Source organism: Kogia breviceps, chromosome 16 (genome assembly GCF_026419965.1).
Source record: "Kogia breviceps isolate mKogBre1 chromosome 16, mKogBre1 haplotype 1, whole genome shotgun sequence".
NCBI lineage: Eukaryota > Metazoa > Chordata > Mammalia > Artiodactyla > Physeteridae > Kogia > Kogia breviceps.
Window position 1 is genome coordinate 13,659,571 of NC_081325.1, and position 13,948 is coordinate 13,673,518.

Consider the following 13,948-nt stretch of genomic DNA (forward strand, 5'->3'; position numbering starts at 1 on the left):
TCCCTAAAGATAAGTGGCTAAAACATTTATGTGCCGTATAAGACAAGGTATTGCCAGATCACTGTAACACATTTGCAGTCCCATTGTGATTCCCCCCCACCCTCTCTCTCTCTCTCTCTCTCTCTCTCTCTCTCTCTCTCTCTCTTTTTAAGGATTGTTAGGAGCCTGTAGCAGCCTAGTGGAATTAAAATCACCAGGCAAAGTGTAATGAGGAGTAGGAGTCAAATTATTTTAGGAAGTACTAAAACTGCCCGTGGCCTCCTCTGAGGAGTCACTAAGATGATTAGCCTGCTTGACTGCCCACAGGGCAGCCCTCTCAGAAGGGTCCCCTCCTTCCCAGGGATCATTAGTGCCACTCAGCCACAGCGGCCACTGTCAGCCCCTCAAGGAATCAGCCACTTAATTAGATTTGCTGAACGGAAGGGAAAGGCAAGTTTTCAAGGTAAAATGCAGGGCAGAGGTTAGGGAAAGGGAAAGCCAAGGCAAAGTGGATATTTTCGCATTAGCATTTCCCTACATCCCATGCAAGGAAATTGGAAATTTACAACAAGATGATCTAATGCCATAAAGAACTAGGAGGAGCATCTTTTCTGGATTTGAGGAAAGACAGTCATCCATCGGGAGGGATCATTCTTCCTCAGGCTGCTTCCCTCGCCCCCGCACAAACTAGGCAGAAGCTGGCTATGACTTCCCCAGTCATGGACGCGAGGGTGTCAGAGACACACGGCACCCGCCCCCATGCCTGGAGCCTGCAGAATCATGCTCTGCCCCAGGGCTACCTGCCTGATTCGGTCCACTTTGTTTCCCATGATCCTCACAGGGACCCCGTGAGGAGGGGGAACATGGCCAAGAGCAGATGAGAATAGTGAAGCTCAGAAAATGTAGGCAATTTGCCCAACTTCCGAAAGATAAAGGAGAATTCAGGCCTCAAACTTAAGTCTCTTGACAGCAAAGCTAGTACACTTTCTACCATTCAGAGAAAATCCAACCTTTTCTTCTAAGTTAATCTAAAGGTTTTTTACTGAATGACTAAAATATGCAGAACAAAGTACAGAGGTAGACCTAAAAGAAAAGAAATATGTAGAAATGGCCCCCAAGCTCAAGAAGATATATTTTTATAAACAAATTAGCAGATTATGAAAAGAAAACGTACATGTGCAGTGATTCTCCAAAGCATACTAGAAGGAAATACTGATCTGGAATTATGCTAGTGGGCTGGAGAGTGCGGGGAATTCATTTTCTGGAGGAGGAAGGTTTGGAGCTAACTTTTGGGGTCCTATTCTCAGAGCATGCACTTGGAGCATCTGTTGAAATCTCAGCAGATGGAACGTATCAGAAATATATTTTCCTTTTTATTTCATTTTTAGTTCCTTGGAGAAACCTGGCACCTAGGGTACTGTGGAGATCAAATAAAAGTGCATTTTTATATCATCATTTGTAATATAAAGACAGAAACGTAACTTGTTCCTGGGAAAATTATTTCATGCTTTTCCCTCCCTGGATTTTATAATTAAGCCTTTGCTGAAGTGAAAACTGGAAGTGAGATTCAAATGTAATTTTTTCTGAATAATGCACTCAGTTGTTTTGGGTTTTTCTTTGTTTTTGCAGTGATGGACACCTGATACCCTGCTGCCTTTGCTTGGAAACTGAGTTTTTTTGTACTGATTTAACCACCCACAATGTTTGCTGATGCTATCATGACAGAAAGAATGCTGATTCTGTCCCTGTTGACCCCTGTGTGAAACTGACTTTTCATATACTGTGCATTCTTTGACCTTCCATAAAGATGTCTGAACCTGACTCTTCATCTGTATTCTCGGGCAGTATGGAGAATGGAACTTTCCTCGAGCTGTTTCCCACATCCCTGTCCACATCGGTGGACCCGTCCTCAGGCCACCTGTCAAATGTCTATATCTATGTGTCCATATTCCTCAGCCTGTTAGCCTTCCTGCTTCTACTTTTAATCATTGCCCTCCAGAGGCTCAAAAATATCATCTCCTCCAGTTCCTCCTACCCGGAGTATCCAAGCGACGCTGGAAGTTCTTTCACCAACTTGGAAGTCTGCAGTATTTCCTCGCAAAGGTCCACTTTTTCAAACCTTTCCTCCTGAAGAAAATGTAAGAATCCTTCAATGCTGCGGCCCTCGGGGAGTTTTTCCTCGGGAAGTGTCGCATGAAGTAGGTGCTTCAGGATAGAAACGCCCATTTTGTTCTTTTCCACTGATTAGACCCAGTTCTCCTTCTCCTTCAGCCCTGATTTCTTTTCCTGTTCATGATGCTTTTCATTGTGAATGTCGGAGTTGATGCTGACAGAAATGCATGCAAGGTGCAGAATTTCACCCAGACTGCTTGGTGAATCTGGGGCTGGCTTCTTCTCAGTGGGTCAGGCCACCCTGTTGGACACCTGAGGCTGAACTCACCTGAGGCAGCCTAGCAGAGGATGCTGGATCAGGGCTCTGCATTTGGCTTCTCTTACAAAACCGTAAAATCAATGGAGTCAGCAGAAACTGGCTAAGTGAAGTCTGAGCAATGTGGAAGATATTATTCATATTTAAAAGATAAAGTGGAAACACCAATTTTAAAAAAAAGAGTCAATTTAGATTTCATGTATAACATCTCTAAAACGGGGGGCAAAAATATATTAAATGTTTTCTAAATCACATTTATTGATGAATTAAGTCATATGTGGAAAAGTTCTGGAAGACTTTAACTTTTAATAGCAAGACATATATGTGTTATAATGCCATTTGTCATGTATTTCTGCCTCTTGGGTTTTTACCTACTTATGTTATAGTCATAATGCCCCTACATGGTGGAATTCTTTGTGATAATTGCTGTTGCTATTACTAAGAGAAGCGCCAGAATAGACACCAGGATGTTTATTTTATATCTATAATTCCCATCAATGGAATCACACATACGGAAAATACTCATTTAGTTGTATTTTGTACAGTAATAACTCCTCACAGTTGTATATGTTCCTTTATTCAGTTTCAGTCTTTATAAGTTTAGTGCAGAATTATAGTAAGACTCCAAGATGTCAGATGTTTGTTCACTCACATTAGGTTGCAAAACTTAGAAGACTCAATAGCTAATATCCATGTTATTATATACTCCATGAATGTTACAGGTCTCTGATAACTTGTTGTTGTGTGTTAACATAATACTCTACATTAGGATTCCAGGATGTGGATTTATGTTTAAAATTGTAAACACTCACGTTGGGTAGCTGCTGGGAGCTTAGTGATCCTGGGGCTGCCATACTGTGGTCAGCCAAGCACACCTGAACTCGGGCTTTGTCCATGAAATGAGCCACACACCTGAACACAGACATGGAATATAGAGGGAATCAAGCTGCCCCTAAAAACCTAACAAAGCAAGCAAACAGTGGCTTCTTAAGAGTAAGAATTTTTATTTAATTTTTTTAAAAATGGTCCATGGCATAAACACTGAATGTATTCAGCCTAAGAAGCCCACTGCATCAACATGCCCGTCTGCCCATGGCAACTGGATCCTTCTTGTCCAAAACATTTACTAATCTTAAGTGGTGGGCCTTCAACCCACCCTTTGGTTTGGTTGTGTGGCATCTCCATCCAGAACTGGGATGGGATAAAGAATCCGCCATTTTCACAGGGTCTATCTTTGTCATTCTAAAATGCTGAGAGAAATGCGGATTGGTAAGTGAGGATCAGAAGGTTTTTTTTTTTTTTAATCCATAAGCCTCACTTAAATCAGACCACATTGAAAGGTTTATATATATAAAAAATGTCCTCAAACACCATAAGACCTGCACAGAGTTGCTGCCCTAAAATGTATAATTAGTGAAAATTTTGCCTTTGCTGTCATTTAAAGCATGGCAGTGTGTTAGAATGTTATTATGTAGTATAAATGCTGGACCAGAAAAACTCTGCTATTTTAGACCATTATAGCATTCTGTGTGTGTTATGTGTGTGTGTGTGTGTGTGTGTGTGTCTGTATACAACACATTCTCAAAATATATAATATATATATTCACACACTCCCAATTAAGAGTTGTGTGAAAGCTGCACAGGATTACAGAGGCATCTATATTATCACTTTTGCTCTTTGATTAATCTTGTGCTATTTTGGTTACCAAGGAAGAAAGGACTTGGATGAACTGATTTTAAAAAATAAAGGAACAAATTTGCCACACAACAGTACAATCTTAGTATGATCTGTTCTAAGGGGTAACTTTATGCTCTTTCCTTTTGGAAGAGATCTAGAGGCTTCTAAAAGTAAAACTAACTTTTAAAAAAAATTTGCAGTCACACACCCCCCTCCTCCTCCCCCTGCCATGATGTTTCTAGCTCTCAAGGTTAACTAGAGTGATTGGAAGCAACATTCAAAGATGTAAAATAGGATTTGTCATTCCCAGCTTGTCAGGATAACAGATTGTACAACTTGAGATGAATTTGTGTTAAGAAGTTCAGAAAGGTTGGAAGACTGGTTTATAAATAAAGAAATCAAGCCACTGAAAGCCTGGCTCTTCTCTTGTTGTTTGTTCTCAGTGAGGTGGTCCGCAAGCTTCTCTCCTAGGGAGGCTTTTCCTTCACGTCCTCTCTGAAGCAGGGTCAATAATTAGTGGCCCAAATGTCAGCCTCTCCCTACCTCTGAAGGGTCCCCTCCCTCTGGGGCAGTGAGACCCACACTTCCCTGATCAGAAGAATCACCTGGATGCTTGGGAAATATTCAGGTTCCGGGGCCACAGTCCAGACCTCAGGAGGGGAGCCAGGGAACTGGTATATTTAACAAGGACCTTGGGTGATGCTCACAGTCAGTAGGACACACTGTGGCAGAGAAAGGGTCGCATACATTGCTCAAGCGTATTTGTGGAGGACAGGGAGGTCTTACCTCTGGACCGCTGCCTAAGTAACTGCTGTCTCTCCAAGCAAAGTGTCCCCTCGCCCCTCACGTGGCTCACAGCCCTGCCCACTGGGGGGTGCGGGTCTGAACTCCAGGCCACCTTCCTAGGTGGAAAGCAGCTGCCATCACACAGGGCTCCGTGGAAGAGGGATGTAAGGAAAGTCAGCCCTTCTTCCCCGCAGCACCTCTTTCACAAGATCATGTGCCTATAACAAGCTAGGTTAGAGGACTGGGGGGTAACCGATGAGGTTTATCAAATGAGAGAAAATGTTTTACACGGTATCCAAACTAGACTATCCCCACAATCCAAAGGAAAACAACAGCACATGAATGAACAGTGAATGAAAAGGAAATGTTCTCCAAGAAAAAACACAGTGTCTAGACTTGCTGCCTGAGGTCTGCCTCTCCCCACTGAAGAGGCTCCCACTTCAGACCAATGCCAGGTGCCCCTGTCCTTTAGGAAGCCCTCTAGGATCCATCCTACTTGGAACAACACACAGAACCCAAGCTTCAGCACTGCACTTCCCAGAGCCTAAGTTACTCAGAACAGGGTGTGCGGGGAGGTGGAAGTTCCCGTGGGTGACTTGGGGGAGGCTGAAGCAGAAGAGTCCTGAAGCTCCCAGGCCAGCTCCCTTCAGTCTATCCCCCTGAGAGGGCAACTGTGCTCTTTCTTCCTGGTCACCAGTGGGCAGCTCTCAGAATCCCACACGTGTGTGTGTGTGTGTGTGTGTGTGTGTGTGTGTGTGTGTGTGTGTGTGGTGTGTGTGTGTAGCATACACTCTTACACACATACAAACCTCCTGGGAACAAGCAACAATTCTCAGTGTTCAAAGACAACACAGTTTACACAATCCACTGACTTCACTATAACCCTGCCCTCAACAGTGAGCAGAGCACACTAGCTCCTCCTTATCCATTCTCCAACTCCAAAACCATGCCTAAACATCTCTATTTTGTAAGAGACAATTCCTAGTAATGCTCCTTTCATTACAACAGAGCTCACTGATTCCTATAGTCACTTCACATCTGACTATTCAGAGCCCTCATCAAACCACTCCAAGTACTGACTGCTTTTCTCTATCTTAGCTCTGATCCTTTCTGAGGGAGGGTGTGCCACCCTGAACACTGTAGGGAGACATCATTATCATCAGGTATTTATTAAATAAACAAGTAAGCCCATTGTCACTAAGTATAACAAGCAGATATAGTTCCTGCCCTCAGGAAGCTTATAATCTAGTGAAGAAAATACAGAAACAAATGAACAAACAATATGTATAATTACAATTACAGTTAGCTCTATGAAGAGAATAAAATGGTGAAATGATAGACAAGAAGGGAAACTCACTTAAGATATGGTGGCCAGGAAGGGCCTTTCTGATGAGATCACGTGTAAGCATTGAAACACGCTGGGAAGAGTATTTTTTCAAAGGGAATAGCATGTACAAAGGCCCTGTGGCAGGAAAGATCTCAGCTCTTGTGAGCAGGAAAGTCAGAGCGCTGAGGTGCACAGCATGAAGTTGGAGTGGTAGGCAGGGGCAGATTATACAGGGCCCAGCAGGTTATAGTAGGAATTTGAGTTTTATTTGGAGAGCAGGGGGAATCCATTGAACGGTTTTAAGCAGAGAAATTAAATAACTGAATTTATGTTTAAGAAAGATTACTCTAGCTGCTCTGTGGAAAACAGACCAGAGATGGACACAAAGTTCTATTCAGATCCACCCTGGGTGGGGTATGGGAGTGGGTGGAGAGTTGTTCTCCCTGCTACAAATATCTGTTCATCTTCTAGCCATGGAAACGGTCTTAGCTTAGAACGAGTGTTACCACACAACTCCCTTCCTCCTCCACACGCTCACCTCTCTCCCTCCCTCCCTCTCCCCTCCCTCCTTCTCTCTCTCCTCTCCTTCTCCCCCCACCTCCCCACCTTCTCAGATTCCCCTCCTCTCCTCTCCTCACTTGTCCCCATTTGGCCCTGGTCTAGTCTTTCAATCATTTTCAGCCCATGTAACTCTTACTCCAGTATTTTTAACATGATGTGTGTCTAATGTTCCATTAAAACTAATACTGCAGGGCTTCCCTGGTGGCGCAGTGGTTGAGAGTCCGCCTGCCGATGCAGGGGACGCGGGTTCATGCCCCGGTCCGGGAGGATCCCACATGCCACGGAGCGGCTGGGCCCATGAGCCATGGCCGCTGAGGCTGCGCGTCCGGAGCCTGTGCTCCGCAACGGGAGAGGCCACGACAGTGAGAGGCCCGTGTACTGCAGTAAAGTTGAAGTGTTTAAAATTTTGCTACTTTTAAAATTCCAATCCTGAAAAAGCAGTCATGCTTTATCTATTATATGGCTTATTCTTTATGATTCTAGCCTTTTGTGAATAGTTCACATTCTTGGGTAGTTTATGCTCAGTTATCTGCCTGCCCTGTTTAACTCACTCCAAGTGCCATGGAACACAGGGTGTGGATTCAGACAGAGGCTGGTTCAAATCCTTAAGCCCTAATTATTACCTCTGTGACCTTAGGCAACCTCTCTGAGCCTCCATGATCTTAATAATGTAAAGAGAATAGCAACTTCCTTACAGGTTGTAAAAATTAAGCAGAAATGATACGTAAACCATCTAACACCACATTGCTTAATATGTGGTGAGTAGTACTGTATGTGCAAATATCAAGCAAACACTGGGTAGAACTTTTGGCTCCTGACAGTTCAAATATCCCTGTGTTATCTTGCCTACCATCTACTCTCTCTACCTTCATGAATTTAATTCCTCTTCCAGTCTTCTTTTTTTCACACCTCCAACTTAACCTTTCATTCATTTGGCCCTACCTGTTCTGCTATCATCTTGCTTCCCTTACTCCCTCTCTAAGCTCCCGTGGCCTCAGCGAAGAAACACGAGGCCCTGTTGACTTATTTCAGCCTATCCCCTTCCCAAGGTCTGCGGGCTTTGGGGACAGAGTCATGTGTCATAATGTGAGCAATAATGGCAGAAAGACAGTTCAAGAATGAAGCCTACTGGTGAGCACCCTCTGACTTATGAAGCATCACGAATATGCTGGAGAGATTTGGGGTTACAGTCAAAATTGGAATCACCCTAGGAAAGTCAGGGTGGGATGAGACAGTGCCTGGAGATGTCAGGCAACATGGTGCCTCTGCATATTTGCCCAAATCATCCAATGCTGCCCAATGAGCCAGTACCTCTGGATTCCCAGTATGTACTGTTTAGTTGCACACCATATTACTGGTTCCCAGACTGTCTTTATGCCCTTATATTTCGAGGAGTCTTTGTACTACTTCTCCCTGGCATTCAAGAATGTAAACTTACTGAAGAATTTTTCCACATTGCTACTTCTGAAGTATTATATTTCAAAAAAGTATTTTACAGTTTCTTTATAACAAAATCCACTCAACCCCAAAGCTGTAGTAACTTTGATAATTCAGAAGCTAATTCAAGATCTCCCAGTGACCCAGAATTATCATTATAAACATCATTTTTAGCTCTATAGGCATAAATGCCAGTCCGGAGGGAGTTCTGGTTAATAAAATGCCAGATTCATTTGTTTAATATAATATCAGTTGTAATAGTATTAAAAGTATCTAAACATGCTTACTACTAGCAATAAAAGTAAACTTATTTAGTTCAAGACCGTTATTCAAGCAGGAGTAATAATAATGACAAATAACATTAATTGCCAACACTTACACAGTCACTATTGCATGTCACTCTTTTTGCGGTACGCGGGCCTCTCACCGTCGTGGCCTCTCCCGTTGCGGAGCACAGGCTCCGGACGCGCAGGCGCAGCGGCCATGGCTCACGGGCCCAGCCGCTCCGCGGCACGTGGGATCTTCCCGGACCGGGGCACGAACCCGTGTCCCCTGCATCGGCAGGCGGACTCTCAACCACTGCGCCACCAGGGAAGCCCTGCACATCACTCTTTTAAGAACTTTGTGTATGCACTCCTAACACTCCTTGCAGTAGATACTATTATTATTATTCCCATTTTACAGATGAGGAAACTGAAGAAGGTCACAAAGCTAGTGAGTGGCAGAATCATCAGGACTCCAACCCAAAAAACCAGGCTCTAAGTTCCGCAACTTAACTACTGCTCTTTTCTCCTCTCTCCCTTTCATTCAGAAATCGTCATTTTTAATAGATATATTTGGGAAGATGTTTACTCACAAAGGTGACTGAGGAATAACTATATAACCAAATATTAAACTTTGCAATATGTCCCAGGCCAGTATAAATGTGTACCTGCTGAAAATGGAGAGAAGAACACAGGCTATTGCTGTCTTATCTAACCACAGACACAGGTCCCACACACAGCCTCCTTTCTCACACACGTGCCCAAGCTAGAGCCAGGAACACTGAGCAAGGGCCCTACTTCCAGAGCATGGACACGAAGATGTCTCAGCTCCACAGCAGCTGGGAGCAGAGAACACACATACAAGGCACACAGAGAGCCCCTCCTTGGGGCAGACTCATTCCTAATGAAAAGAAGAGGTGTTCATTCCTTCAGCAAATATTTATTGCTCACCTACTATATGCCAGCATTGTTCTTTGCTCTTAGGATTCAACAGTAAGCAAAACAGACCAAAGCCCTTTGAGAAGTTTGTATTCTAGTGGAGGAAACAGACAATAGCATGATAAATAAGTAAAATACATTGTAGGTCAGATAATTTAAGTGCATAGGAGAAAAAATAAAGTAGGAAAAGGAAATAGAAAGAATTGAGTGTAACTGGAAGTTTAGACCAGGTGGAAAGAGAGGCCTTTCTGAGACGATGCTATTTGAGTTGCAAAGAGCATCTTTTTGGGCTCTCTTTCCCCCAAATGAAATTACATTCCAAAGGATGATCATCTGAGGATTACAGTGTAAAAATAATTATTGAATCTCTATTATTTCAATCACTCAAAGTCAGCCAACAAAAAGACCACAAATCAAAACAGAGGTTTCACAGATTTACCTGGGGAAAAAAAAGGAACAAAAAAGTAATAATTCCTCACACATCAAATTGACCTCTTCTTCCTCTGTCTTCCATCTATTGATTGGGTCTATATGTTCTGCTTATTCACACAAAGGATAAACATATGAAAACAATTGGTTGCAAAATTAAAAATGATATTAACCATTTGCTCTTGCTATCCATTTCCAAATGTCTTGGTGATTTTTTTCACTTCATAGACACGAATGCACACTTTTGTGTCATGCCACCCAGCCTCAGCTAAATGGTTAGAGGTGGGAACAAACTGCTATTAGAATTTACAAAGCCGTAAAATTAGCTCTACTGGAAGTAAGTATAAGGTACAGCAAACACACAGAGGAAGAAGCCTGTTCCAAGTTCAGGATGCCTGAGCCAGCTCTTCGCCATGTATACGGGCGCTGAAGACGGCATTCCTGCAGCAACAGCAAGTTCAAAGCCGTGGCGGTCAAGAGGGCTTAGTATGTGTGAGGAATCATACAATGTCCCATGCCGTTAGCATATAACACACAGACAGGAAGGTGGATCAGCACTGGACCGGCTTCCAAAGTGTCTAGGCCCTCCGCTCCTGGTGCAGCATCTTAATTCCTGGGGTGCTCGTGTCTGAGTGGCATCTCTAAGCCTGTAGCTCAATACCCCTTGCAGCACTTTTACAGGGTGGAGAGAGGGAAACTGAAATCTAAGATCAAGGACAAGCAGCCATGCACAAAGAGGTCATCCTCCTCACCACCTTCCTACATACACCTCCATCTCTGAGGATCTGAGGGTGAGCTCCCTGCTGGACCCCAGGATGACAAAACGGCTAGGTAGGGCTCTTACAGGGTGTGGTAGGAGACGGTCCCCGCCAGCCAGGACGTAAACCATCAGGCCTTGTCTGCCACAGGAGGTTGGGGCATTATCCTGTAGCTGGGGGCTTGCTGTGGAGCCCGCATAAGCAGGGGAATGACATGACCATATGCTTCCTGAGCTTTCTGAAACTTGGAGTCATAATACATATGAAAGTGCTTTGCAAACTTTAAAGTCTATTTTTTCCAGCCATACGATGGCTTAGTAATGTTTGCAGAATGCATGAGGAAGTGAAAGACAGACCAACCATGCAGGAACAAATTCCCTCTACTCCCAGAAGGGCAGCATGAGAACCCTGAAACCCATGAGAACTGATCACAGTGATTTCATGGGCACCATCCAAAAAATCAGTGGCAACGACTTGAATCTGAGGCTAAGAATCTTTCCACGTGTCAATTTCATCCTGGAAGCTCTAGAAAATACTCTTTTGCTTAGAAAAGCCAGTGGAAAGAAATCAGGCTGAGAGATATGTAACCACAGCTTGGATCACTGAGTTTTTTAATTGAGAAGGAGTTTGATAAGGCAGAGCATACGCCATATGTCATGAAAATGTTCACGAGGACATGAGGAAAGTAGTAATAAGCCAAAGAACCCAATAAATTGCTGAACAGGGAAAAGCATCTTATTCGGTTCAGTAAATCTGGCATCTTTGAGACTTTAAACCTCTCGCTGTCTGTGCTAGGGCAGCTCTCAATCAGCTGTTCCATATAAATATCAGAGTCTTTCAAGCTTATTTGTACTCTTTGCTTCAGTGATCCTGCAGACAATTTATCCTACACTGTTTATAAGGCTAAATGAAATCCACAGTTCTGCCTGAATTCTTTTTCCCCTCTAGAGATTTTACTGCAACTTGTGAGAATAGTGTATTCAGCTATATTCTCCCTCCCCCTTCCTTCTGATACTGTTCTTCATTAACCCCAAAGGTTCCTCTTCTCCAGCGATTCCATTGGCTTCCTCAATTATTCCCAGGAACAAGCAGTCTCTCATTCAGGGAGTTGTCTGCCCTGTGCTCAGAATCCACAACACCAGCTGGCCTGTTCTTCTGCACCCTGGGGCACTTCAAACTGTCTTGACTGTGATCCCAACAAAGTCAATGTTCTAGAGACATTTATACTCCAGTCTATAAAGGTTTCTCCATAGGATCTAATTTTCAATTACACTGCCATGAGAACTTATTGAAGGAGGAAACTGATTTATGACATCCATATGCATGGTCCCATCTTTTGTGACAGAACTCACTACCTGATATAACTTCACAAAAACCACTTAGAATGATCAGCCTTGTTTTGGTGGTGGAATGGCTTTTTCTTACTCTTGGTACTACCTTTGTTCCAAAATACAACTAAAATATGTGTAGAAACAGTTCACTCTAATCTTGATACTACTCTTTCTTCCTACATTAATGTCATGTTCAGCATATCAAATTTGACACAATAATTTAGCAAAGGAATGTCATCATGTATGAAGAGTAGCGTTTTTAAACGTTGCTCTTCTCCTTATGATACGTTCTCTTATTCTCTGGATGGGCCTCCCTGGTCTTAACTTAAGTTGTGGGGAGAGAGCAAATAGGAAAGATGTCAAGACCCTGGGAACATGGCTCCAGAAACCAAGGTTGCTAGGAACAGGCAGAGCAGTTATGGAGGGAAATTATCTAGTTTATAAAGAGTGGTTCTTAGGAGGGCACTTGAGTGAGCCAATGAAATGGTCCAAAGCAGCAAGGGGACCTCAGCCTTCACCCACTCTCTTTCTCATGTCATCTAGACTATGCAAAAGATCTGTCTCCACCTCCTCTGCTTCCATTCACTCATCAACCTGCTGCAGTCTGGTTTCTGCAAACACACACACACACACACACACACCCCTTTTACTAAAATTGCTGTGCTCTTTGAAGGTCACCAACAACCTTTTTGTCATTAAATTCAGTGGACATATCTCTATCCTTCCCCCCTGCCATGTGGACTCCCTGCAGAGTCTGACACACTGTTGAACATGCCCTCCTGAAAACTCTCTCTTCTCCTTGCTTTACAACCCCACACTTCCCCGGCATTCCTCTGGCCACTGTTTTCCAATCGCTTTCTCTGCAACTTTTTTCTGGACTCTTCATTTAAATGTTAGTGTTCCTCAGATATTTGTCATTGGTTATCTTTTCTTTTCATCCACAATCACATCCGCTCCCATGGAGTCACTTCTGTTTACATGCTTACTTACGATTCTCAGTCAACCTACAGTCCAACTACCTTGGGGCCCAGACTCAGCACATCCAACCCTGATGTCCTCATCTTCCTGCCCTCTGCCCCACAACTGCTCCCTCTCTGAGATCTTCCATGCTTGGCTCCTCCTACTGCCTCACCCACATTCAAACAATCTCAAGAACCTGACCATCAGATCTCCAAAGACCTCCTGAATTCACTCACTTCTCCTCAGTACCGCTGTTCTATTGCAGGCCACTTAGCTCCAATCCTTAATTAATTAATTAATTAAATTAATTAATTCCAGCTTCCACAGTCATTCTCCTCCAATCTCTTCTCCAATCTGCAGCTAAAGTGATGTTAAGAAAATTCATATCTGATCCATCATTTACCATCCTTCAGCGGCTTTCATTAAAATAAAGATAAAATCTCTCCAGTGGTTGGTTGTAAAGCCTTCAGGCAATGCCCCTCTGTTCTTTATTTCTTACAGCTCCCCCAGTCTTCTCTTCTCCTCTTTGCAGTCAGTCCTGCGCACACGCTCCACCCACCCCAACAGGTAAGGAAGGACCTGCAATACCCCCCCCAACCCCCCACTCCCCTCCCATCTTTGCACAAGCAGCTTCCTTTGCCTGTAAACACTAATACCTCTCCCCTTCCCTAAGGCCTGGCTAGATCATACACATCCTTTAGCTTATCAGTTAGATGTCAGTTCCTCTGTGGGTCTTCTGTGACCCTCCCAGGTCAGGTCAGGTATTTCTTATAGGTTTCACACCGCCCTCTGTTGGTAAATACACAGCACACATCACTGTGTTGATTGATCTGTCTCTGGGGCACATGATACTCTAAGCTTGCAAGTTATCCTCACAGCCCAAGGCCCAGCACATGAGGTTCCCTCCATAAAGAGCCCACAAATGATCGTCATCCAAGAAACACAGAATTAAATTTCCCTCAGGCTCGTTAGTAATTCCATAGAGAATTCATTTAGAGTAACAAACAAAATTCATTTTAAAATATTTATAAGCTACACAATGCCTCATAAAACGAGTGAAAACAGGAGAAAA

At 43.6% G+C, this 13,948-nt stretch overlaps 2 protein-coding genes across 2 annotated transcripts in view; one reads left to right on the forward strand and one right to left on the reverse strand.

Annotated features, from left to right (window-relative positions):
- SPART (spartin) overlaps window positions 1-13,948 on the reverse strand; it is a 378,687-nt gene that overhangs the window by 295,750 nt on the left and 68,989 nt on the right. The gene's annotated exons all lie outside the window — the stretch shown is intronic.
- On the forward strand, window positions 1,691-2,194 carry SERTM1 (serine rich and transmembrane domain containing 1). The gene has a single exon (XM_059041896.2). The coding sequence runs from the start codon at window positions 1,787-1,789 to the stop codon at window positions 2,108-2,110; it is 324 nt and encodes a 107-aa protein (XP_058897879.1). The 5' UTR covers window positions 1,691-1,786; the 3' UTR covers window positions 2,111-2,194.

Coding starts and splice junctions, on each gene's coding strand:
- SERTM1 (XM_059041896.2), top strand. CDS start 1,787: ATGTCTGAACCTGACTCTTCATCTGTATTCTCGGGCAGTATGGAGAAT.